This window comes from Ictidomys tridecemlineatus, chromosome 9 (genome assembly GCF_052094955.1).
Source record: "Ictidomys tridecemlineatus isolate mIctTri1 chromosome 9, mIctTri1.hap1, whole genome shotgun sequence".
NCBI lineage: Eukaryota > Metazoa > Chordata > Mammalia > Rodentia > Sciuridae > Ictidomys > Ictidomys tridecemlineatus.
In genome coordinates, this window is record NC_135485.1 from 124807656 (window position 1) to 124835107 (window position 27452).

General features: G+C 42.5%; 1 protein-coding gene across 8 annotated transcripts in view; it reads right to left on the reverse strand.

Moving 5' to 3' along the window:
* Window positions 1-27452, reverse strand: part of Dclk2 (doublecortin like kinase 2) — a 150228-nt gene that overhangs the window by 30117 nt on the left and 92659 nt on the right. For 4 of the 8 annotated variants that reach the window (XR_013426128.1, XM_005337587.5, XM_078022045.1 and 1 more), the window contains exons 4-9: window positions 25410-25511; window positions 24453-24503; window positions 19184-19278; window positions 4536-4611; window positions 3157-3265; window positions 2149-2206 (exon numbers count right to left, since the gene is read on the reverse strand). Coding sequence is in view for 7 of the 8 variants with exons in the window: in XM_005337587.5 (XP_005337644.1) it covers window positions 2149-2206; window positions 3157-3265; window positions 4536-4611; window positions 19184-19278; window positions 24453-24503; window positions 25410-25511 (491 nt within the window). In the remaining variant the exon portion in view is untranslated. The remainder of the gene's footprint in view (window positions 1-2148; window positions 2207-3156; window positions 3266-4535; window positions 4612-19183; window positions 19279-24452; window positions 24504-25409; window positions 25512-27452) is intronic. The other 4 variants (XM_005337590.5, XM_040293216.2, XM_005337588.5 and 1 more) reach the window with 3 other exon arrangements.

Consider the following 27452-nt stretch of genomic DNA (forward strand, 5'->3'; position numbering starts at 1 on the left):
CAGAGGAGTAAGAATTATAAAAACAGAATGACATTCAATAAAAAAGAAAGACAAGAGCCCAGTGTTTGAAATTATCCCTTTATCTCAGCACTTGGTGCAGCAGACTAAAATTTTTAGCATACAAAGATCTTTTTTGCAACTGCAAAAATAGCTGTTTAAATTTTAATCAGGTAAACAGCATTCTTCCTACAGCAATGTTTTTTTACTTTTTTTTTTTTTAAAAAAGTTAATATAATTGTATAGAACCTGGCTCCCCAGATTATGAAACATTCTGCTTAGATTATACAACAGATGGAGAAAGCAACGGTTACATATGGGGAAAAGGCCATTGCCAGTGAAAAAGCTAATAATATTGTTAGAATAAGTAAAAGCACATACATTTAAAGTAAATAGTAAAAAGGAGTCACTTCACAGTCTCTGCCGACCATCACAGAGCAGGATGGTGGCGGGTGACAAATTTCCCTCCTGGCTTCTCTATTTCAGGGACTCTGAGAAGAAGATTTTTCTAAAACTGTGTCACAACATTTTAAGTTTTCTGTGAAAAATACACAGTTTTGTAGATGTCCAGTGAAGACTAATTTGGGAGTTCCTAACTAAATGAAAAATCATTCCTATCACATCAAATCCGGTTAATTTTAAAGTCTACATTCCCCTGAGTATTAATAACATTAACTTGTGGGCCCAGAGATGTCATTTAGTGTATCACCTATGAGGACCTGATCCCCAGCACTGCCAAAAAAACCAAAATCTTATCATATCCTGGCACTTCTCTACACGTTTTCCATCCGTTGATTCAATCGTTACAACTAATCTAATCTTTTAGGTATTATTGGTAAATATATTTTAGAGGAAAAAACAGAGATCCCTCCCCCTCTACTGGGGAGGGGGGTGCTGTCACACAGCAAGAAAAGGCAGAGCCAGGATTAAACTTTATATGTTCTGTCCCCACAGTAACACTGACCAACAGGAATACAATGTGATCCATATTTGTAATTATAAGTCTTCCAACAGCCACATTAAAATATTAAAAGCAGGTAAAATTAACTTAAAAATATAACTTACTTAACCCACTATATCCAAAATAATCTATGATCATCCAAATACAAAGATATTAATGAAATCTTTTATATTCTTTTTCATAATACTAAGCCTTCAAAATATGGTATTTTACACCCACCCCATAGTTCAGACTAGCCTCATTTTGAGGCTCGCAGCTCCAGTGTTGGACACTGTGGTTCTACACCTGCACGCCAATCAAGAGAGCAGACTATCTACCAGGAAGGAATCTGTAAAAGTCAATGTAATCACTGTCAGTGAATATTTGTTTTTGCAAACAAAGTTAAAGTGCCAGTTCTCTAACATTTCAACAGTTCATCTTTCCCCAGCCAGGATGAGAGTCGGGACAGGATAAAAAAATGTCCATCGTGTTGACAATACAGTTCTGCACAGCGTTCATGCAAATCTTGACCAGCATTGGTTTCCAATCATTTCAAGGATGTCTGTATAGCTAGCACTCTTGGAACATATGGATAGGGTTTCCCTCAGGGGCAAAGGGCAGACTTCATTCATGACTACGAAAATAAAAATAATGTTTTCCTCTGGGGAAAAGTCGGGGCAGGTTGCTAGCAGCTCCCTCCTCAGGCTGGGGTTGTCTAAGCCTGTGCGTCTTCAGATCAGATACAGACCACTGTGTGTGCCGCTTTCAACGGGGACCCTTCCTATCCCTTCCACGAAGCCTGGGAGTTGAGGGGAACCAAAGCAAACATGAAGTTCGTGCTGCCCACTGCACCATGAGCATGGAGCTGCTGTTTGATCCAGGCATCCTGTGAAGCTGGAAGACCACCACAGCTTGGAACTGGTCCCTCTCGGGCCCCTCACACACCTTAACACACTCTGGAAAGTTGCTAGATTTTTAACTGGGCATCATTCAAAGAGAACTTGTATTTTCTATAACTAGAACCAAGATCAAATCAATTTACTGGTTTAGGATTAACATTAGGATTAACAGCAGGAAAAACCGTCTGACTGCTTTGCCGGCTGTTCCTGGGGGTCAGTTCCTGCCATGATGGTCTTGTCAAACATTCCCTGTACTAAACATCACGTCACGGCGATCCACTTTCTTTTAGGAAGCAGTTATGCACACCATACCTTTCCACAACACTTGGCTTTGTCTATGATCTTCAGAGCAAATTCCTTTCCAGTGGACCTAGGCGCAATCAGAGGAGGACCATTTAAAGACACAACCACAGATACCATCCTTCCTAATTTCCCAGAGAGCACAGACTCAGGGAATAAGGTTTGGCTGTTTCCTTTGCGCGTTCAAGACAATGTCTCAGGGAAAAAAGGTACTCAAAATAGAAAATAAAATCCCAAACAACAATGCATGTTAGTTAAATTCCTTTAATAAATATTATTATAGTATTATTAACTCATATTTGAAGTGTTGAAATTCTGTTGTATCAGAGCTAAACAAGAAATCATTTTTCCCCACTTAAATCTCAAGACAGATCTCCTAGGAAACATAATAAAATTGGGAATCACCTTAATGATAAACATTTTATTTTCAATTAATGTATCTTTATATCAATACATTAGTCACGTGAGCCTATGATTCAAAACTGGAAACTTGCCCCAGACTTTCTGGTACTATATCATTCACACCTTTAAGTGGCTGTATCTGCCACCAAAGAGATCATTTCCTTGGACACAAGCATCTTAACATGATTTAATCTGAATGTATCAAAAAATACTGATCCAAGAACAGCTCAGAGAAGAGTCCCGTTCTATTGACAGTTCTCTCCAGCGAGGCTGCTTCTGCTAGGGGGTTGGAGGACCCACTGATGAGGCCCTGCCTGGAAGATGAACTTTTATTTATTGTAAACCAAACCTTGCTTCATATTTCTAACAAGTCCTTAGAAGTCACATATTTTACACTCTATTTGTATACATGTGTTTTTTCTTGTCAATCTGTATGTGACATGTCAAATAGCTAGTCCTCAAGATAGACTCTTTCAGGAAGGAGAAAAGAGAGACTACCCAGGAAGGTCTAGTTCATTATGAATAAATTCTTCCCCACCACCACCACCAGAAGAGAGAACAAATTCCAAAGGAGAACCATAGGTGTAGAAGAACCCAGAACCCTCACTACCCACTCACCTGTCCATGCATTCTTTGACTACTGCAAAATTGCCATCACCAATGACCTTCCCAATTTTGTATTTCTCAAGAAGAGTTGATGATTCAGAGCACCTGTTTCCATTCACACCTGCAAAAAGGATAAAAGCAAATCTAAAGGAAATATCAGCATTTTGTATTGATTCCTATATGTTTCTAAAATAATAAACTGCAACACATTATATTTTTAAATTTATGGTGAAGCTAACGAAAATCTCAGCATATTTCCTAAATAGAATGCCTAAATCACCAATTTCCTTTTGACCTTGTTGGTTGGAATTAGAAACCAACAAAACCAACAAACGTAGCAAATCCTTGAACTATCAGCTGAAATAAATTATTAGCCTTGGTTAAAAACGAAGTCTAACTAGAACTTTTCCAAACTCTTGTCAATGCTCAGGAAAGAAGAAAGGAAGGAGGGGCTGGGGATTTGGCTCGAGCGGTAGCGTGTTCGCCTGGCATGCGTGTAGCCCGGGTTCCATCCTCAGCACCACATACCAACAAAGATGTTGTGTCCGCCAATAACTAAAAAAAAAAAAATATTAAAATTCTCTCTCTCTCTCTAAAAAAAAAAAAGAAGAAAGGAAGGGGACAGAGGGAGGGATTTAATCTTAGAAAAGTTCAAGATTTCCATTTTTTATTTTTTTTTTTGGTACTGAGAATTGAATACAGAAGAGCTATACCACTGAGCTACATCCTTAGCCTTTTTTTTCCCCCCACTTTGAGACAGGGTCTCTCCAAATTGAGGAGTGTCTCACTAATTTGTCCAGACTGGCCTTGAACTTGCAATGTTCTTGCCTCAGCCTCCCAAATTGCTGGGATTACAGGATGCACCACTGTAACCAGCACAATATCTCTAACTTTTCTGGTAAAGAAAGTTCTATACAGGTAAGATGCCTTCTGAAGGTTAACACCTGGCTCAAAGCCTTCTTAAAAAGGGGTGGGGTGTGTGTGTGTGTGTGTGTGTGTGTGTGTGTGTGTGTGTGTGTGTGTGTGTGTGTGTTAGGACGCAGGTTAAGAAACTACTTCTCAAAATGTGTCCAGTGCCCAGCACTTAGGAGACATACACTTTTGTTATTTAATTGAGAAAAATGACATGCACTTAGGAATTATGAGCAGATTATCAAAGAAAAATAAAGCCCAAGTCTCAACTTTGAAGATGCAGTGGCCTAATTAATGACAATGAGGTTTTATATACACTGAAGTGACCCCAACCCTTCCACCCGCTAACTGGGCTAACGGGTGACGTGACTACATTCATGTTGAGGAAGATCATAATTTGACACCCAGTGGGCTTGGGATGACTATCGGGTTCACCTGGATGATTTCCTTTATAAAGTCATGATCAGATTGACAACTACCTTCAGGACTCATGCAACGCTCAAGTTCAGGTCCACCATTCACATTGGAAGAAGATCTGCCGTGAGCAGAAATCTGCTGAAAGAGGAGAATGGCCATTACCTATTAGGATGCATTCACAGACCCAGGCTCAAGAGTCCTTAGAGAATAGACCATGCAACATAGAAGGATACAGAAAGACAGGAAACGTTTGCTTTCTTCTCATCTCACCTCTCTTCCTGTACACATCACATTAATGCATTTCTTTCTTAGATATATTTTCAAGTCAGACTAGATAGCAGGAAAATTGACACTTTTTTTTTTTAAGTGCACACAATCCTTTATTTTTCTGTGGTGCTGAGGACTGAACCCAGTGGCTCACATGTGCTAGGCAAGTGCTCTACCACTGAGCCACAACCTCAGCCCTGAAACTGCATTTGACTTTGGTAAAATAAAGGAGACTTTGTGGCATCACAGATGATTAAGGTTCTTATTAGTGGCAAAATAAGGCTTAGAACTGTAGACAATTCCAACAGCGCCACGCCAAACATCTAGTTTCTAACAGTTCAATCATTTTATTGCCAAACAACAAAACGTAATAGGTGGACCATCAAACTTTTCAATATTTAACATTTTCTTTTGCTTTTTTCTTGTTTTATTTGTTTTTTTGTCATTGAAGTTGAAGGCAACTCCAGAATTGGTAGCACTCTATGAGATAATGTTTAAAAGTTAGAAATCAGGGCCCAGAGAGGGACTTAGGATAAGCCTAGGAGAAAATCACAATATTCTCTATTCCGTTCCCCACCCATAGCTACCACCCTGCTCAGGTGCTCCCCTGGCTTCCTTGGTCCCTCACCAGAGGTCTCTTTGTTGCTGTTAATCTCTCCTCTATCACACGTTATTACCAAAGAAACTGTTCCTAAGGGCAGTTATAATATCACCCCCAGGATCCAAGAACCCTAGAGGGTCACTATCACCAACAGAATGACCCCAAAACCTTCAACACAGCATTCAAGCCTCAATCTGTACCCCTATCTACCTGACCAATATATTTCTTGCCACTTTTCTGGTGCATCTTATACTTACATTCACTCAAATGATTTTTTTTTTAAAGTTAAACTTTCGAAGTCTTAAATTTCTGCTCCATAAATGGAAAAAGTAGCATCAAACAGCTAGATATTTGATAGAGAATGAAAATTAGCTCATATCTAAAAAATAATTTAGCACAGGCACTGTAGCATAACGCAAACTCAACGTTAGTTATCAGACCTTTTTTTGAAATACCTAGCACAGAACTATTGTGTGTGTGTGTGTGGTGCTCGGGATTGAACCCTAGCACCTTGTGCGTGTAAGGCAAGCACTATCAACCGAGCTACATCCCTAGCACAGAACCTTGAGATGACTGAATGTTTTGAATTGTTGACTACCAAATGGCTATAAGAGACCTCTGGCTAAACATTCATTCAGAATTGATCCCCCCCTACCTCTAACCCAACTGTTTCCAGATTGAAAATTGTCAATGATCAGATCCTAATTGAGCTGATATCAGCCAAATTCTTCATGGAAGAAACATAAGAACAACATAATTTTTTCCAGAAAGTGAAATCTTAAAAGATAAACAGATCCCTGCTGGTTACTGCTTGACCCCAGAACAAACAACTGGGGAGATGGATTGTTAATGCCAGAGAACGACAGGGGCAGTGAGTCTAAATCTCATATCCTGGGACAGGCATACAGTCCCAGGCTACACAGTCTCAGTCCATAGCTGGCCGGGTCTGGCATGGACACTGGGCAAGAACCGTCTCCCTTCCACACTCAGAGCCTCAGAACCTTGGGTAGGTGGGTGTGCCGTCCCCACACCCCCTGCAGCAATCCTAAGAGCTGCTGTGGTCCGGGCTCAGCCCGAGACCTGCTTTCTCAGTTTTCCTGGAAGCAGATAACACTCTTGCAAGTCCTTTTTCCTGATCTAATTTGAGTAAGTACTGGTTTGCTGCAAACTGCCCTGTCCTGCCTGATTCCAGGACTGGAAACCAAGTCTCAGCAGGGCTGAAACAGCATCCTTCCTCACATGAACACGGGCACACATCCAGCCCCTCCCAGCGTCTACTCACGGAGCTCCTGTGAACCATTGTAACTCTCCCAGTGTTTATTTTGATTACCCCCCACCCTCTTACCCTATCCTGATTCCCTGTCCAGCCCAATAATTACAAACCCGGTTTGTGTTTAGGATTCCAGGGAGACAAAAAGCAGACAGAGAGACCAGGAAACAGAACAGGTGGTGAAAGCTGGTTCTCTGGCCCCAAAAAGAGAATGGCAACTGGGCGGAAGCCTGGAGACCAAGAGGAAGAGGGACCTCGTGGAGGGAGAGGGCTTGGGGCCAAGTGAAATGCCACCTCCGCTGTGTATCTGACAAAGGCCTCCCCAATTCACCAGGAAATGCAGCCGCCTTAGCAAATGGTGATGACAAGAACATGTTCCAAAATTGACTACTGTTTTTAAAGAGTTAAACCTCAAGCATTTAAAAATCCTATGTGAATTTAATGAGTGACTTATCCAATACATGCCTTTATTTGAAAATAAGGCTTTCATGAAGAAAATATAAAGGGGACGATTTTAGTATAGCACAGCTGAACAGAGTCAGAATCAATTTTCCTTTCTCCCTCCTCACTGTTTAGTAACATCTACAGTAACCACCTGTGCTATTTTAAACGCAAGCTGGGGAGAGAGGGTTACTGCTGCCCCCAAGCTTCCAGGCCTAGGGGCAGACGGACTAGCACACTTAACACACTTCCATGAAGCCTCCACAGTCCAGAGCAGGTTCTCAAGGTCACAAGTCATGCCAAGGAGCCCCGAGAGGGAGCCGTCTTGCCAGGGCACAGCCCGAGCTGTATCCTTGAGTCACTCTGCTTCTGAACAGGTTCACCTGACTTCCCAGTCATGAAGCCTGGCTCAACAGGGATACCAGAAAACCACGGCATTCACCAAGATCCCTGGAAAACGGGAGGCAGCCCCTGCTAAACACAAGGCAGAGCATTCCCGGCGCGCCAAAAGCAGGGCACACAGACAAAGAGCGCGAGACTGCACAGAATTCTCACTGTTTCCCCTGCAGGATGTTTCGTATTTCCCTGGTAAGAGAATGACTCTTACTGAAGCAGGGATTAAAGCAGCACCAGAAAAATCGAACATGGTATTTTTGATGAAAACTGTTCCATTTCGTGTTAAAAAAAAATAACGAGTTTTATTAAAATCCCTTACAATGCTCACGAGCGTTCACCGACCCCAGTGCTGAGGTCCTCCTTGGTACGCACACAATGACGGCTAGATATGGCCCGCCAGTACCAGTTGGCTCAGCAAGATGGGTTATGCAGGGGCGGGGAGGAGAGGGGATATAATTCCTTAGACAGGTCCTGGTTGGCCAAGGAGCACAGGTGACAGAAAGGACCTGGCGTTGCTGTGTCCCCCACTTACCCCTCTGGCAACAATAGCTCCATTGTTGTGAGTAAGCAAGGAAAAGGAATGTACCAGAATTGCTCTCCTGCTAAGAACGTCTTATAAAAGACTCGAAAATAGCAGAAAAAGCAACAAGACTTTCTCAACTGCCATCGACGTCTGAAAGGGCCCCTGCAGCTGATGGGGTACGTTCGATGACGACCCTCAGATGTCTATGCTTTTAGCCAGGACCTCGTGTCAGCACCCTACAAGAAAGTTCTTTGATAAGTGGATTATTACGATTTCTACAAGACTTAAGATTTAGAGAGGAATGTTAAGTGCTACCCTAAAAAGCTGACGTTTTGTTCAGAAATAGGCTTCTCAGAAAAGAGCAGCCCCAGGGGTTATTCAAGGCCTGTAGCACATGACTGACCTCAAGCAGAATCTAGGAGGCATTGGTGGTAGCCAGTTAACGTCCTCAAATGTGTTTGAAGATGGCACCACAGTTCAGCTGGTAAGTGATCAACAGAAGGATCAGAAACATTTTCTAACAAGGGCCAGAAAGTGACATTTTAGGCTCGGGGGGTCATATGGTCTCTATTGCAACTCTTCAACTCTGCAACTGAGCAGACAGAGACCATGTGCAAATAAATCAGTAAATAAAAAAACAAATTAGAAATGTTTTAAAAACAAGCCCAGCTGTGCTCCAATAATATTTTATTAAAAAAATAAAATAAAAAACCCAGACAACAGGCAGAATTTGGCCAGCACAAAAAGTCCTCGTCTGCACGAACTTTCTCAGGAAAGCTTTTCCTGCCACATAAGTTTTACACTGTTCTTTTACACTTGAAAACAGAATAGCCTTCAGGGTATGGTCGCTGCTGCGAAGGGGCAGTTCTCTGCATCTATATTAGAACTACGGGGGGAACCTTAAAAAGTTCTATTGCCAGGCTGTACCCAAGATTAACTAAGGGTCGAGCCCAGGTTTCAGCCTCTTCTAAAGCTCCACAGATGATCCAATGTGCAGCCAAGGTGGACGACATCTGTGGAGCAAGTTTCTGGCAGTTATTGCAATTGATTATTCAGCTACCATGATTTAAGTTTTTTGATTTTTGTTTTTGTTTTTTTCTTTATTTGGCTTTATTTATTCAAGCCCCTGGGGGTTTGAACCCAGGGGCACTCAACCACAGAGCCATATCCCCAGCTCCTTTTTTATATTTTATTTAGAGATAGGGTCTCTCTAAGTTGCTCTAGGGCCTTGCTAAGTTGTGGAGGCCAACTTTGAACTTGTTATCCTCCTACCTCAGCCTCCCAAAACACTGGGATTATAGGCGGGTGCCACTGTGCCCGACATGATTTAAGTTCTGTCACTTATTGAGTGTCTAAGCACTGCAAGTTATCTACAGCCAAACAATAACCTTTGCTTTGTAAGAAAAGGAAAGAAAGCCCCCTATGGTTTGTTGAATGCCTACTTTGGGCCAAATCTCGAAATGAGTACTTAATATGAATTGGTTATTATCAGCAACTCCATTGACCAGTGGAAAAAAAAAACAAATCTTAGAGATGTTAGGTAACTTTCCCAAATACAACAGCAAAGGTGGAGTTATAGAATCCAAAACCAGCTCTAACTCCAAAGTACAGGCACATTTCAGCTGCTCTTACCCTGTTGTCCTATTTTCTAAGATTGCAAGAGAAGTCCTACTAGGTTATTGAGTAATTAAGGGATGTCACCAATTTCCAAATCACTGATCAAAATATACATACAGGCATATTTAGAGTGTCTTCAGATTATGGCCAGGCGTGTGGCACACACCTGTAATCCCAGTGACTCGGGAGGCCGAGGCAGGAGGAGCGCAAGTTCAAACTTAGCTTCAGCAACTCAGTGAGATCTTGTCTCTAATAAAATATAAAAAAGGGCTGGGGATGTGGTTCAGTGGTTAAGTGCCCCTGAGTTCAATTCCTGGTACAAAAACAAAAAAAGAAAGACTGTCTTTCCATCACATAACATAGTAACATGTCTGAAATTCATGATATACAAATTGATAACCTTATAACCTTTCCTCACAAAGAAGTTAAGAAAAATTTCTTCTTTAAAAAGAAGTATACTGGGGGCTGGGGATGTGGCTCAAGCGGTAGCGCGCTCGCCTGGCATGTGCAGGGCGCTGGGTTCGGTCCTCAGCACCACACACCAACAAGGAAGTTGTGTCCGCCGAGAACTAAAAAATAAAAAAAAAATAAAAAAAAAATAAAAAAAAGAAGTATACTGGGCTGGGGATGTGGCTCAATCGGTAGCACGCTCGCCTGGCATGCATGCGGCCCGGGTTCGATCCTCAGCACCACATATAAACAAAGACGTTGTATCTGCCAATAACTAAAAAATAAATATTAAAATTCATTCTCTCTCTCCAAAAAAAAAAAAGAAGTATATTGAAGATGGGAAAAATATCTGTGAAAAGATTGCTTCACTTTTGTACTTCATTTTTTTTTTTTAACAAAAGCACCAATTCCATTAACTAGAAGGAAAGCTGGTGTAAATTACTATAAATGCTGAATTTGGAATGCATTTAAGAACAGAAAGGTCTGTTGTGGATATATTGGATTTCCGATCCTTTAGAACACTTTGAAGTACTTCAGTATGAGTAATGAGATATGAATGGAATCAGCACCAAAGGGTTGGTCACAAAGTGTTCCTACCTGCAGCCACCCCTCAGATTTGGTTTCATGTGACAAAATTAGTGTCATTTGAGGTTTGTGGTTGGTTAACTGTGATGAATGGAATGCACTGTGCATGTGAACACAGGATTAAGATAGTAGCCCACTAAGTGGTCCACCAAGGGGCTGGGAGACTCTGCTGGCTTGTGTTTTTCTGTCCCTCAGAATCACTGCCACCTCAGGAGACTACGTGGCCTGCTGCATCAGCACAGGACCTTGTCACATGCTAGTGAGACTTTCAAGTGAAGTGCCGTCTTACTGGCTCTTGCTCAAGAGACAGGTAGTATTATTGTGCTCCCCAGTAAAAACAGCTGCAGGCTTTCACTGTGAGGTCTTACCAATTTCCCAGCACACCACGGTGGCAGGACAGGGACTTGCCTCTTCAGTTCCAACCGTGGAGGCTACCACAGTCGGCCACTATGACAACCCCTAAGTCTTATCTCCCTCCTGTTTCCACCAAGAAGAATTTCTGACAGCCCACACTCATGAATAAGGGGACCTTTAATATGAACATGTGTTACTCAAGTTCATATCAAGTTCTTGCAATCGATCCAAGTGACACACTGATCTGCATGGCAAACCCTCCCTCCACCTGCACGAAGGCGGGCATCAGCCCACAAGGGCCACTAGCCCCCCAATGCGCCAGATTCACTGAGTGACCACAACATGCAGCCCACTGACCTCAAACGGGGTCTGGGATTCAATGTAACGGCTCATTTTTTTCCAGAAACTGAAGCCTTCAGAATGGCTCAGTCCCTCCTTTTGTTTTGGTTTCTAACAAAATCAGTTATGTTCAAAGATGAAGTCACCACCCAATGTTTGGGGCTAATGAAAACAGTATCAAAGTGGTCAGCGGCTTAGTCCTGAAGATTATTAACCAGTTCTAAATACAACAGAAAAGCCAAAGCTCCAGGGAGAAGCAATGACGTCGAAGGTCAGCGGCTACTGTGGATTTACATTTCACAGCTTCGAAAAGAAGTTTTCAAGTTCATGAGGTCAAAGAGTTGCGTTTTAGCTCTGCCAATCAGGATGAGATACTGCCAGGGCTTTCAACGCACTTCACAAATCTAGGGGATCTTTCACCACCAGCAGACCCAGGAGACAGCATCAGATAAAATATCAGCACATCAGACAGTTTATAATCTCAAGATGTTGGCTAATGTTCCAAGCGTACTTTTCTCGTCCTTCTTTCAACCAACGAGAATGCTCACGGCAGACAGCCCCCGGGCAGACAGCGCAGCCTCCAAATGCAAGGCATTTATCCCTCCGTGTCCACAGATGTGCCCGTGACTCCGAGGCCCTTAGTTACGACCGCCTTAAAAGTCTTAAACTGGGACATGGATGATGAATTAAAGTGCAGGGGAAATGCTTTCTTCATCTGTCTGGCAGCCGATGACACATTTAGTACTCTTTATTGCCTATCCGTCCCGAAGAAAACGCTGTGATTTAAGCACAGTAAATATTCCTGCAGGGGAAAATTATCAGCTAGATGGAAGGGACTCTGAGGAGCCCGGGCAGAGGAAACAGATCACAGGCCGAGGTCAAGGGGAAAACCAGGAAGACGGGGATTAGGAGAAGAAAACAATGTCAGAGCATGGGGTGGATTTGAAGAGAAGGAGAAGAAGGGACGGAGGGGGATCAGTCTGGAAAATCCAGGGCTGGAAGGAGAACAAAGCCAGGGGATTGATGGGGAGGGACGGTGGCAGCCTTCAAAGAGGAGGGTGGACAGGTTGGGGGGCAGGGACCGCCCAAGACAGAGGTTTGGGGTGGCTGGTAGGTGTAAATGGAAGAAGGCTGGTGTGACAGCCAGACTCCCAGATGGCACCCCCACACCTCACCCAATTTTCACACACTTAGGTCATGAATTGGCTGATGTCATGTGACTCCCGGGACATTAAAGAAATAATGGGGTGTGGCCTCCAAAGCTAGGTCACAGAAACCAGAGCTTCTCCATTACTCTCACTCTCTCTGATCATTTGGTTCAGGGGACACAGCGGGTTGCCATGTTCTGAGGATACTCAAGCCGACTTACGGGGAGGTCCCTGTGGTGAGGAGCCAAGGCGTCCTGCCCAGAGCCGGCTCCAACCTTCAGCAAGTGAAGGAGCCGCCCTGGAAGCAGAGCCTCCATTCCCAGTCAAGCCTTCGGGCCACCATGGCCCTGTTCTGCACTGTGACGGTAACCTCACGAAATAGCTTGGTCCAGAACCACCCAGCTCAACTGCTCCGGAATTCCTGACTCCCAACAACCGCGTGAGAAGATGAATGTGGATATTGTGTTACGCTGCTAAGTTTGGATACACCCTGTTTCTAATGGAATCATTTATAAGTCAGTAACAGGTTTGGAGTACGCGGAGAGGGCAGGAAGGCAGGGACAAAGGGTAGAGTTGGGAAGGAGGTCAGTAAGAGCAGAGCAGAGGACTCGGACCCACCCCGGCTCCTGTTCTCCCCTTCCTCAGTGCGGTTCCCAGAAGCACTTCCTAATAAACCCACTGACCCTTAAACTCTATCTCTGAGTCTGCTTCACAGAGAACCTGGCCAGTGGTGGCCCTGGAATCTGTACTTTCAACGAGACCCCTGGGTCTGCAGCCTCCTGGCCTCTGGGAAGGCTACTCTGGATGCCTGAAGGCTTAGCACATTTACCTTTCTAAATACATAAAATACATAAGATAACAAATGAAAAAAAAATCCAGAGACTGACTTCTCTCACAATTACTTTCCTTCCCAGACATTACCGCACGCTCATCTTTGTGGAAGTGAAACTTCCTTTGTGTGGAAACAGCCTGAAAACCCCAGGGTTTAGGGTAAGAATCAGGAGCTATTCTGAGTGCTTTCTCTGTATTCAACCAAGCTCCCATCTGTGCAGTGGGTCCTGTTCACACATAAGGGCGACACGACATGACTTGCCCAAGATCACACAGTGAGTGGCCAAGCCAGGACCAGACCCAGGCACTGACCTCAGAGCCCTTGCTTCTAACCACCACACCATCCTGTGTTTTGCCTCCAGAGGAGGCAGATAGCTGAGCGCCAGGGGGCCCTGGGCATTCCCCTTTGAGGCCTCCATAGCCGAACACTAGGGGGCACCAGTTCTACCTTAATCCTCTCACCTACATGAACCAAAGGCTTTTGTCTTGGCTGCCCTTAGTTTGTTTTTTTAACTTCAGGGTGGAACATAATTTGTCAGTTTATTATTACAACAATCCTTTGAAAATACTTCCAATTTTTTTTTATTGGTGCATTATGATGTATATAATACTAGAATTCATTTTTGTCCTTGCTTAACTAGGGCAGGTTGGAACATTCGCAGAAATTTTTAATAGTTAAATGAGGACAAAATAAAAATAAAGAGTCCCAAGGAGCTGTGCACCCTTAGAGTGCAACTTGGCATGAAGTAGCCTCACTGCTCAGGCCTCGGGCTCGCCACATGCTGGACTGTGGAAGGCAGCCTGAGCCACGGCAGTGGAAGAGACTCCTGTCTGACCTGCAGAATGCTACCTGGCCCTTCAGGAAAAAAGTCCAAACAAAAGCCCACACCTAATACCTAGGGAGTCGTTCTAGGGTAGAAGCTTCACAGGGAGCTGCTGGGTGACCCTACCCTTTAATAACTCATTTTGTAAGTTTTTGTTCTGACCGTGTTTGCAATCATCTGTTTAACAGGCTGGCCTTGCTTTTTCACGGTGTCCTTGGACTGGGAATGCTCACAAGCACGGATTCCACTTTCAAATCCCAGTTATACTACTGTGCTAACAGGGTGGCTTCCGTCACAAGCCTGCCATGTAATATCGCCCCATATTTACGTACCCGACGCGCTGGATGGACCTGGACCACACTATGTGCGTTTCTAGCCTGTGCCAATCTTGACAATACTCAGCCCCATCCCTGGCTTACAAAGAAAAAAATCAGTAACCTTCACCTTTGTGAATTTTGTCATTTTAGGAATGTTTTATAGGGTTAAGTGAAAATGCTGGGCAAATGGTATAGAGTAGTTCACTTTGCAAGCTTCCATTAGATGCTATCAGCAAGCACTTCCCCACCAAGAAGAGCTGCCAATAAGCTCTCTCCCCCTATCTCTCCATCTCCCTCCATCCAGCCTCTCCCCACCCCAGGATTTCCTCCCTCCTTCCCCAACCCTCCCCTCCTGTTCCCCTTTCATTTAGTTCTCTTATGCAGAGCAGCTGTGTGAACCCAGGGACTCAGCAGTGAGCAACCCCTCTGCAGGGACTCTCCTGGAGGACTCACAGGGCATATCACCAGCTTCTCCTAGGAGAGCCATGAAGCAGGCCCACCAGAGACACGGGAAAGTGCAGAGACCCCAGCCAGTCCCCAAGACCTTGAAGAAGTCACCCCACATCTCTGTAAAATGAGGACTCAAAGGTCTGAGAATGCTTCTAATTTTCACATTCTATGACTTTAAGTACTAGTGTCAAAGACTCTCCTTTGACCAAAACTTTGTTGCTGCTCCTTTGCGTTTCCTGCTTGCACAGGCCTTGCCTTGGACTACCCTGTCCTTGCAGAATTCAGACTTAGCAAGAATCCTGCTAAACCGGGCACGGTGGCTCCCACCTGCAATCCCAGCACCCAGGAGGATGAGGCAGGAAGATGAAAAGTTACAGGCCAGGGCTGGGGTAGAGCACTTGCCTAGCAGGTGTGAGGCACTGGGTTCGATCTTAACCACCACAGAAAAATAAAATAAATAAAACCTTTGTCCATCAACAACTAAAAATATTTAAAAAAAAAAAATCCTGTGAAGTCATTCTAGGGGAAACCTCCCACCCTGATATCTGACCTTCATATAACTCCCTGGCCTGCATTTACCAAGAATGCTATCAAGTCGGTTTAGCCAGAAACCCTTTTCCTTTGAGGCTTCCTCTTAGTAATCTATCCCATGCCCCCACCTTGTTCCCTTGATATAAATCCCTCTTGTCCTTGCTGGAGGAGGCGTTGAGTCCAGTCTCTCTCGCTGCAAGACCTCCAACCACCACTGCCTGCCTTACCGTCCTTAACAAAAGTCAGGCGCACTCATTTTTTCCTTTAACGCTACTAAGGCAAGGCCAAAGTAATTATAACTGAGGTTGCTATGGTTTGGCTATTAAGTGCCCCTCAAAGGCTCATGTGGTAAAGGGTTGTTCTCCAGGGAAGTGCTGCTGGGAGGTGGTGGAGCCTTTAGGAGGCAGAGTCTAGTGAGAAGTTCTGAGGTCACTGGGGGTGTACCTTCACAGGGGACTCTGGTCCCTTCTTTTCTGCTTCCTGTTCCTGAGGTGAGCAATTATGCTTTCCCATATGCTCTTGTCACAACGCACTGCCTTGTCACAGACCCCAAAGCAATCAGGCCAACAGATCATGAACTGAAAACTCCAAAACTGTGAGCCAAAACATACCTTTTCACTTTATATGTTGATTGCCTCTGGCATTTTGTCACCAAAACAGAAGGCTGACTAACACAGATGTACAACTAACTCTCAGCTATCCTGACACCTTTTAGTTTTAGTTTTAAAGAATATTAAATACTTGGTCACCATCCTATTAAGACTCCCACACTCTGTTAAAAAAAAAAAAAAACCATTCCCAATTTGAAGCTTTACTTCCTCTACTGGCTTTGGTCCAACCCCTCAAAGAACATGATCTTTAACTGCACATGGATGGGGCAGAGTTGTCTTCTTCACAAACATAGTATTATTATAAAAAAAAATGAGTATCTTCTAGAGAGAAGAGGGCTGCTTTCTATCTTTTTTCAATGAGCAAACAAAAGTTGCATAATAATGTGATCAGAGAGTAAACATCATACCACCTTATTTTCATTTTTTTGTTCAACGTCTCCACCAAAATACAAAGCTATCAGAAATTCATACAAAGTGGGGAAATCGTGATAGAACATCAAATTCTGCTTACCTTTGACATTATCTTACTTAATTCCTAGAGAGTAACTCTCACATAGTTAAATAAACAATGAATAATAAAAACCTATACCCAAAACTGTGTCCCCAAAGACAAAGACACGAGAATCGACGCCTGCCCGCTAAGCCTGGCTTGCTTTGCCGGCTTTTGTAAACTCTCTGGTTCTTTGGATAAAAAAAGATTATCTATCCCCCAAACCATCACAGCATCTCAGGAGGATAAATAGTTCCTGCCCCTGAGAAACAGGCCTCCTCTGTCAGCTCCCCCTTAATTGATCTTAATAGGCGACTGTAAATGAAGAGGAAGGGGGAAGCACGGGCCTCACACACGGTAATCATCTGTAATTTTCCATTTGAAATGTCCCTGAAAAGAAAAAATAATGCCAACACGGGCAGATGTGAGTGATGTCAGGACATCAGAACTAGGGCGTTGGGCATAGAAAAGTAACTAGACTATACAGATCTGCTTGAAGAGGTTTTCTTTTTTAAGTAAATTTTTTCTTTTTCTTTTTTCTTGGAAGTTTTCATGTCAGTGAAAATGCAGAGATTGTTGAGATGTGCGACGAAACGGAATTTCACTGTCTGGAAATGTGGCCCAGGGCTCCGTGCGGCAGACTCACACAGACTAATACTGAAGGTAAATGTGGTGATTCTAAGTGAGGAAAAGGAATAGAGTCCCCAGCTTCTTAGCTTTTGGGCCCCCCCTTTTTGACAACTATAATCCTCATGTTTTAAGGGTTTTTTTTTTTTTTTTTAAATCAGTCATCCTTACTTAACAGATGAGAAAAAGAAAACCCAGAGGAGGAGTCACAGCTCACAGTGGGAAAGCAAGGGGGGGGGGGTGTCACGGAAAGACCACTACTCTTTATTTCACTTATAATCTCATTTTCAATCCTGACCAGTAATGATACTTCCCTTAATCAACCAATGATCTATCTTACTCTCTCCTGTCCTCGATAACTAATCCTGAGCACTTCCTGTGTGCTATATTGGAGTTACTATAGAAATTAAGATACCCTCAGCAGAGAAGAACCGTGTTTTCTTGATGTTTCAGCAATAACACCAGGTGTTACCATGTTTCAAACACTCCATGTATTTTCACTCCATAGACGTTTGTGATCCCCCGTGAGACTGTGTGTGTATGTGTGGAGCCACATGGGCCACAGTGTTCGTACATCTTCTCAAAGTGTTAGCGGTCCAGTCCTGAAGCTGTCCCGACTGTTAATAAGAAGCACCCAATGACCTCGTAGCAACTGCAGAAAAGGACAGTCGTGGGCTTACAGTTGGGAATGGAGAAAGAAGAAAGGTGTTAGCCCATTAACTAATGGGTAATAAAAAACGGGGGGGGAACGTGGCCAAGACCCAGGTAAGCAAGGACAACGGGGCCTCTCATGTTGGACACATGCAGCCCTAGATCAAAATCACACCCTGCCAGGGGAGAAACATGAATGACTTCTGCATGTGGCTCACTGGAAAGCTCACAGGGCCTCAGTCCAGGTTTACAACGACCGGCACTAGGAGCCACTCACTTTTTTGCATTCATGATATAACAACTTTCCTGGGAATCTTAGGTGAGCATCATTCACGTTCATGGGGACATACACAGCGTTCCCAGGGCAGCACAAGCCAGCCCTACTGACAGGCAGAGAATGGGACCTTCAGAAGATGGGGAGCCACAGACGCTCTGGTGGCATCAGGCTGCCAGAGGGTGAAGGGCCTTTACCCCTTTCATTTACATTCTTCAGCATCCTTAAAGAACAGGAAACATCTTGGACCATATTTGAAGTGCTTAGGAAACCAACTTTGGAGACTGCATTCCTAATAATAGTATCTCTGATATCAACCAAACACCAAGGGAATTGAAGTTATTTACACACACAAACATGGCTTTGCGTATACTTCAGTATTCTAGAGTACTTTACCTTACAGTCTGATTGTTCCTATAGGGAAACATCCAATGTTTCACCCGGATCATTTAGAGCTATTTTATCAGCACATTTTATAAATTATTGGGATCTATTAAACAACAATTAAACTTGACAAAATTCCACAAATTCAGTTTTGCCCATCATTCTTCTTCTTAGTTTACTGCCTACTTAACAACCTGCTTATTATGTTGTGGCTATGTACATTTTTAGGTCATCATAGAAATAAATCATAAGTGTTGACTAAGTTTCTCACCAAAAATGAACATTTTTTTTTTGCATTATCACTTGTAAGTATAGATATCAGAATTTCACTCTATTTTAGGTTTCAATAAAGTCAAATTATGGTAGCCATATTGCAATCATTATTCAAAAATAAGATTTTTTAAAAAAAAGAATTATGATGTTCTCCAAGGCTTTACCATTGCAAATCATTTTAACAATAAATGGAAAATAATTGTATTTTACCACATTCTGTTCAACCCTAACCACAAGCTTGCATTCTCATTTTGGAGAGGAGAATACTTCTGTGGTGAGAAGTTCAACAAAATTACAACAGGACACAGCATTTAAAGCCAGATCTTCCTGGCTGCAAATCCAACTTCCATTTTTAACTTGTTATTATACTCAAAACCCTAAACAAATTAAAGTATTACACTACACACCTTAAATATAACAAAATCACACAAGCATACCACATGTTCTATTTCATACCTTTAATCCTCTGAAACTTCCTGGGCTAGTTGGAGAAGAACTGGAGGATTTCGTAGATTTAGGAGTAGAGAGTTGGCTGCTGGGAGTTCCATTAACTGACCATGAGACAACAAAGGAGATGAAAATCATCAAAACCCAAAACAATCAGACCCTGTAAAAGCACTAAGTACATGCACAATACAGCTCCAACCAGCTCAAAGCAGATAGCAACTCAGCAAAAAAGAAAAAAATAATGTATTGTATTGCATTACAGACAAAGGGGGGAAAAAAGGACAAGAAGTAAAACTAGAATCATTTTCAATAACAATTTTCCAGCAGGGATATAAACAAATATATAAGACATGATGGAACTGGAGGTGTGACAACTTGTCCATATATCCCGCCTGCCAGAAAAGATAAATGACTGGCAGTTTCGTCTGCAATGAATTGCCTTGAGGGTCCTTCTGTGACCTCCAATATCCCCCTCTGTCTGGGTACCTACCAACCTGAATGACCAAGAAGTTCCTGGGCTCACCCAAACAACTCCACCCTAACCCAAGCAATTTTCCAAATATATTCCCTTTTATGGAAGGGATACTAGGATAGACCAGGGTCTTACATATGCAAAGTGCATCCTTTACCACTGGGCTACACCCCAGTGTATCCTTAATGGGAAGGGAAAATTACTGGTTGTTTTCCTTGAAATATTTACTTACAGCCTTCATGCAAATGAAGACATTCTTCAGCTTTCTTTTTATTGAGGCGAGTTATTTCTAATCCCTTCTTTTTTTTTTTTTCCATACACAGCTTCATTTCCCCCACTTTTTAGCAAATCTTGTTCATTTTCTATCCAGTCCCTCCAAACCTCCATATACTTCATTGGTAGAAATCTCAATTTAGATCCTATGCTAGGAAGAGTTATGGCCACCACTGTCTTCAAAGGAAGGTTAATTTGCAGATTCTGTTCTACAGAATGCTGACCAAACCCTTCAATACCATCCATGCTCATTCCTAATCATACCATCTCCATCTATTTGTGTAGTGATTTCACAAAGCTGATAACATCTAGAACTAATATTTTTTTTCCTAAGGACTATTTACAATCTTTTATTATTAATCTCCAAAGCTTTTGCCCAAAGTAGATGAAAACTGCCATTGATGTTTATGGAAAGAAAAAAATCCATCTACCTTTCTTTTCTTAACATGTGGGAGGAGACAATGATTATTTTAGATAATAAACATAATATGGAAATAAACTATTTTAGATAGAAGTAAGTATTAAAAGTCAAATGCAGAGGTAAGTGCTGACTTAAAAAGTGAGCACCAATCCTGAGGAGAGGCAGAAATTCTGGATCAAGAAGTATTTATGATGAGATGAATCACCTATAAACAAGGAATCCATGTTTATGAAATCATACTTGTTTACTGTATGGCTCATTTTAAACACTCAGTAAACGTGACATTTATTTCAGTTATCTTTAAATTTCCAAACTACAATTTCTTTAATTCTAAACTACTCATTTAGTTATCTAGATTTCCTTCAAAAATATATGTGGTACTTAGAATAAGAGTTCAACACAAGTAACCGCACAATTGAAAACATTTGAGAGTAGTTAGCCAGGTGTGGGGGGCACACACCTATAATCAATCCCAGCTATTCAAGAGGCTGAAGCAAGAGGATTGCAAGCTTGAGGTCAGTCTAGACAACTTGTCTCAAAATAAAATTAAAAAGGCTGGGTGTGTAGTACAGTGGTAGATGGCCCCTGGATTTGATCCCCAGTATTCCAAAAAGAAAAGGAGGGGGAAAAAAAGTTTTCAACAAGGCTGTGGTTGTAGTTCAACGGTAGAGCACTTGCCTAGCATGTGTGAGGCACTGGGTTTGATTCTCAGCACCCATAAAAATAAATGAAATAAAGTACTATGTCGGTCTACAACTAAAAAAAAAAGTATTTGCCAGTCCTTGTTATGGACTGAGGATGTGGCTCAGCAGTACAGTGCTTGCCTGGCATACATGAGGCCCTGGGTTCAATCCCGAGGGCGACAATAACAATATATATGCATAAAAACAACAAGAAAACATCAGCCCTTGATATTTCTCAATTTCAATTGCTGTTCTTTAAAAAATTTCCTTTAAAGAGTAGAGCACAAAGGATTTTCTTCATGATTTTATAATGGAGGATACAGGCCATCATGAATGTGCCCAGGGTATAAAATGCACATCAAGAGTGAACCTTAGGGCTGGGAATATAGCTCAGTTGGTAGAGTGCTTGCCTCGCGTGCACAGGGCCCTGGGTTCAATCCCCAGCACCACACACACACACACAAAAGAGTGAACCTTAATGTGAACCTCAGACCTCAGGTGACGATGAAGATGTGCTAACACACTCACCAAAAAAAAAGGTAGGGATTGATAATGGAGGTCCCATGTGTTTGGAGGCAGGAGATACACAGGTAACCAGCATTTTCTGCTTGATTTTGGTGTTAGGTTAACCTAATACTGCTCCAAAAAATAGTTTCTAAATTAAGAGGATTCATATAAAAAAATGAGATTATTATAGGTAATAAACTAGTAACTTGCCGTGAGCCGAGCCTGAATTTTACTTTTTTCCCCAGTGCTGGGGATTGAACCTAGAGCCTCAGGTATGCTGGCAAGCACTCTACTGTTAGCAACATCCCAGGTCTTTTAATTTTTATTATTTTTATATTTTATTCTATTTTTTTAAGACAGGAACTCAGTAAGTTGCTGAGGCTGGTCTTGATCTTGTGATCCTCCTACCTCAGCCTCCAGAGTAGCTGGGATTACAGACACGAGCCACGTGCCCAGCTATTTTAACTTCATCCCACACAATAACTTGTACAGGTCACCGGTCCCTAATCAATCAGCTTTCACATTGAAACCAAAGGCTTCCTTGAAATGGTGACAGAAATGGGACTAAAGGAAAAATTTTAGAAACCAGTTCTTGCACATGAAAAAGAACTAAAAATCCACCTGTGCCTAAGCCTTTTTTTTTTTAAATGTTTTTAGTTGTAACTGGACATTATTTTATTTATTTTTATGTGGTGCTGAGAATTGAACCCAGTGCCTCGCACATACTAGGCAAGCACTCTACCACTGAGCTACAACCCCAGCCCCTGCAAGCATGATTTCTTAATAAAACTTACTGCAAGGGACTTAATCCATGTCATACCTACACATACATACTTTCCCAAAATAATTCTCATCCTAAAAAGATACTAGTCACATGTAGCCCTCTCCGTTTTCAACAGCATTTGGAAGGTCCTAGAAATATTCACTAATGAGTCCTTAATCCCGTTACTTGAACAGTCTCCTGAGAGCTGGGGGAGGTCAATGGAGCTCTGGACACAGGTACGTGGTGCCCTTCCCATCACTGGTACCCTTGTACACTGCTGAAAGGTGGGCAAGGCCAGCCCGCACCTTCACAATGCTCCTATTCCTCACTCTTTCTGATTTTCTCCTCAAAAATTTATCCTCCTCCCTTCAACTTATGAGGTAAAGAGAAATTTGGGAGGCTTTGTTGTTTATTTCTTTGCTCGGAATACTCTCTATCTTGATGGACTATGAAAGATTCCCAAGCAAAAACATGGATTTTTTAAGACTCTAATTATGGTAACTGCTAACCCATTTATGTTATCCACATTAACATCCATGTGTTCATAACACATTGTTTCAGATGGTTTGATAGGGTCTTGTTGAAGACTGGAGTGGATCGAAGATTTCACTGGAAGCAGAACTTCTGTTCCAATATCATGTTTACAAAGCTACTATCTCTGTTTGAAATTCCAATTAGTCCTTTTCCTTTTTTGGGGGATGGGGGGATGGGGGATGAGACCTAATTTGTCCAGGCTGGCCTACAACTCCTGGCCTCAAATGATCCCCCAGCCTCAGCTTCCCAAGCCACTGGGACATACAGGTGCACACCACTGTGCCCAGCTCCCCTGGAGTTTTTTTAAATAGCATCAGGTATTCCAGAGCTAAAGTGGTCAGCAATAGCAAACAACACTGCTCCCGTCACTGTGGCCTCTAATAACACAAAGCCCTCTCCCTCTTGGTGATGGAAAACGGGGAGAAAGCACTGCAGGGCTAAATGCAGCAGCTTCTTCCAGAATCCCAGTGAAGTGCCAGCAGATGACTTGGGCTTTTGGTCGTCTGACTGCAGTGAGTGCACTCTCTGAATCGGTATCTTAGACCGCCTGCCCTCTGAAATGTGATTTTAAAATCTCACAACTTTTACCTACGAGTTTGAGGCCTCCTCTATCCAAATATAGATTCATTTGAAAATTTCATGTCCTGGAACGTTAGTGTTCCTTAATCAGCTTTTAAGAATTCCAAACTCAAGTTGAAAAGAATCATTTATGCAGTTATGAGGTCTGCAAAGCAAATGCAGCAGTGAGACGTTTGTAGTTCAGTGTGTTAATTTTCCTCTTTGGACCTCAGGGGGGACAAAACTGAATTAATTACATCTGATTCTTGGACCACTCTCTCTAATTATACTGATGTGATAAATATCTGTAAACATATCATCTAAAACAAAACCCAGGAATCTAACACTAAGTCTAAATCTACCATATTACTTGCTGAGGTCATCATATTTATGCAAATTTCATATTAGCTTTCTGAGTTTCAGGATAGTTTACAGAGAGCCTAATGCAATTTAAAAGAAGGTGAATGACAGAGATCTTTGGTAAAAATACTCAAGGTGCCGGCTGTCAGAGTGTGTGGAGCCTGTAACTTTATGAAAATCATTGGTTTACAACTAGAAAGACCACAGCACTGCCTCCTCGTGTGCACAGGAAACACCTCACAGTCCTACTCTGCTGGCAAATGTTACTATCAAGTACTTTGAACTCTAGGGTTTTAATGATTCCTAAGTGCTTAGCCCTGGTGGCAGGGAGTGGGGCAGGGATGAGGACAGAAAAGTACGATTGCTTCTATGGCGACTTTTGTATCTTCAACAAACCTCATCAGCCTATTTCAGTTAACAAAAAAAATTCCAAAATTAACTAGAAACAGAGCCCCTCGAGGGGACCGAGCCTCCTCCATCCCTCTGAATTTCAGCCACACAAAGACAGGCAGGAGGCACTCTGATCACTGGCTCTCACTGGACAGAGGGGGCCACGTCCTGCACCCTGTGAAGCATCTCACGCTGCCAGATGCGCATGGGAGGAGGCCAGACACACTCATGGAAATGGAGCAAAAAGAAACAGAAATGGAGCAAAGACAGAAACGGAAGCCCAGCGGAGCGACACAGCCATCGTGATGGTGGCTCACCTGGGGACTTGGCTGCAGAATAGGCACTGGAGTGATGGCCTCCCCTCCTGACTGCACACGCGCAGTGTACACAAAGCAGGAGGAGACAGCAAGAGAGCGGTTATTCAGCAGGTGTAAGGTGCACAGGAAAGAAGGGTGAACAGCCTGCCCCAAAGAAGGTGAGGGAGGTGCTGCGGGGGAGCCCCAAGGGGGTGGGGAGGCCCAGGCCTTCCAGAGCTGGGTGCTCAAGGTGGTCCACTGATTCCATTTGCTCCTGTGCTAGATTCTCCCCCCCAACCCCCCCCCACGCCCGTTCAATAGTTTTTCATAATTCTTCCCTTAGTGGGAAGTGAAACAAGCAAAATTATTCTTAATTACTATAAACAAGCCCAAAGAACCAATCTAGTGAGATATTTGTGGATATTTTTTATTGTTTAAAAAAAATGCCAAAACAGTCCAAATTATGACATCTATGGGCTTAAGACTTGGAAGAAACTTAATTACAGAGAAGTCTGATTCTTAAACAAGTACAACTTCCCAACAATGGTCTTGTTACTATCACATGGCTGGATGAAGAAAAGACCACTGGAGATTGATCAAGTAAATATATTTGTGTGTGCAACTGGGTGTGTTACAGCAATAAGAGGAACGTTAAGAAAATAAATATCCATAATTATTTAGTACAAAATTAAAAATGCAGTACACTGTGGTCAAAATGTAAATAAATACCAGAAAAAGATATATATAAGGCTATTCTTGAGAAAATGTGTCAGAACAAAAACACTTCTCTCGGGAGACTTACAACTTTGGAAAACAGATTTGACTTTGGAACTTTAAGATATTATCTATATGCTGTTCTGGACCCTTGGCTGTACACAGCCTGGCAAAGACTACCAGCTCATGAACATTAAAAAAAAAAAAAAACGGAAGGAGAATGACCTGCCCCTTCTGTGCATCCACAACTTTTCTATTAAGTACCTGAAGCTGGTGATTTGCTGCGACGAGAAGGCCCAGGGCTTTTGGATCCTGAATATTTAACGGCTGAGGCGCGAGAATAAGATGATTTCAGGACACGACATTCTAGAAAGAAACAAAAGTGCACATACTAAAGCAGGGTTCCACATTGGCCAGAGGCATATCATATGTGACTACAGTTTTCTGTCTGTAATGATTATGGGACGATTTCTCTATTATTGTTAAAGCTTTTTTATGGGGGGGGGGTGCATGCTGGGGAGTAAACCCAGGGATTCATGCATGCTGGGCAAGGGTTGTACCACTGACCAACCCTCAGTTCTGCTAAACTTTAATGTACAAAGCAACTGCCCCAAACGTACACCTGAGGTTATCTTCAGTTCCAAAACCCCAGTATCCCACTAACTGGAAACACAGAAACATCCACAGCTCATCCCCACATGTGCAACATCCTTTATAACCAGAAGCACTGACGGGCAGAGACTAATTTATTGTCCTCTCCAACTCCTTGATGACCTTATTTGAAAGGCTATGGGATGCTAACTCAAGGACTCTTCCTGTCTTATTTTCCCAAAGTGTGAAGCATTAAAAATGAAAATAGCTTTAAACAATAACTTAGGTCTTTCCATAAATTGTCAGTGTTTGAAGTACCAGAACTAATTACAGCTAACATAATCACTTCTAATTTGAATAACTAAGAATATGGGTTTTGGAATCACATAGATTTGGGATGAATCATGGATTTGACATTTACTAACTGGGAGACTTTGGTTATGTTCCAATAACCAAAGTCAAATAAAATGTTCTCAGTATTTTTCTCTTTTCTACTTTTCCCTAGTTGGAATAAGAATAAAATCTGCTTCACAGGCTTGTTATAAGGATTGAATTAGATAACATTGTCTACACTTTAAAATACTTCAATTTATGCAGAAATATTAAAATATGGGTTAGTTTTAATCTAAACCCTAGGGGCAGTAAATTAACATGTGAAGTACACTAATCAGAAAAATACACACCAGGGGAGGTTAGTTAGCATTTGAAAGACTCTAATCAAAACCTCATTGGAAGGGTAGCTACTTCTGCTTGGCTAATTGGCATTGTGGGTGTTAAAAAGTGTTCCTTGTTGAAAAGTGCAGTGTGTGGACCAGTTAGAAACATTTTAAAGGCGCTGTCACTCTTATGAGCAAGGATATGTCAATATTGAGCCAATAACTTCAGAACTACACTTTGGGTGTAAGAATCAGAGCTCATCCTGCATCCAGCTCTTACTAGGGGATCTGTTACTTGACCAAGATTAGGTTAGCTGAATTCCAAGGATCTTTACTGCAAGAAATTGTTAGAAGCCTAAAAAGACAGTTAGGACTTCAAGATCACAACACAAGATAAACAACTGATTTTTTTTAAACTCCTTGCCTCCTAATAAATGCACTTGTGGTGAATCAGGTCTGAGATTTGCTTTCACTGCAAAACCTTACCATGGAATGGCATGATATTTTCAGGGACAATAGCAGCAGAAGATATATTCTCTAGCATGTGACAGACACCCTAGCTGCCATGACATGCGAATTCCCTTAATCCTCACTAAGCCTTATGAAATTATCATTATTCTCCTCTCTTTGGAGCAAGTAACTAGAAATTGAGAGAAGAAACCAATAGTTCTCACCTGCCTCCTACTACTGGAAGCCACTGATGGCCACCAACAATGAAGGATCCAACCAGCTCAGATAAATTTACAACATGCACCCAAAGCAGAGTACAGTGTCTGTACACACACAGGAACAAATGTTCTGTTGCTGATATTATCCAAATACACTTCTCTTTTGTAATACTGGGGACCGAACCCAGGGGCTCTACCACTGGGCTGGATCCTTAGCCCCCAACCCTGGTTTTTACTTTTTTGAAATAAGAGTGTAATGGTTTAGATATGAGGTGTTCCCCAAAAGCTCCTGTGAGAGACAAAGCAAGAGTCTTCAGAGATGAAAGGATTGGGCGGTGAGGGCCTGAATTTACCCCCTGATGGGATTAACTGGGTGGTAACTGTAGGTAGGC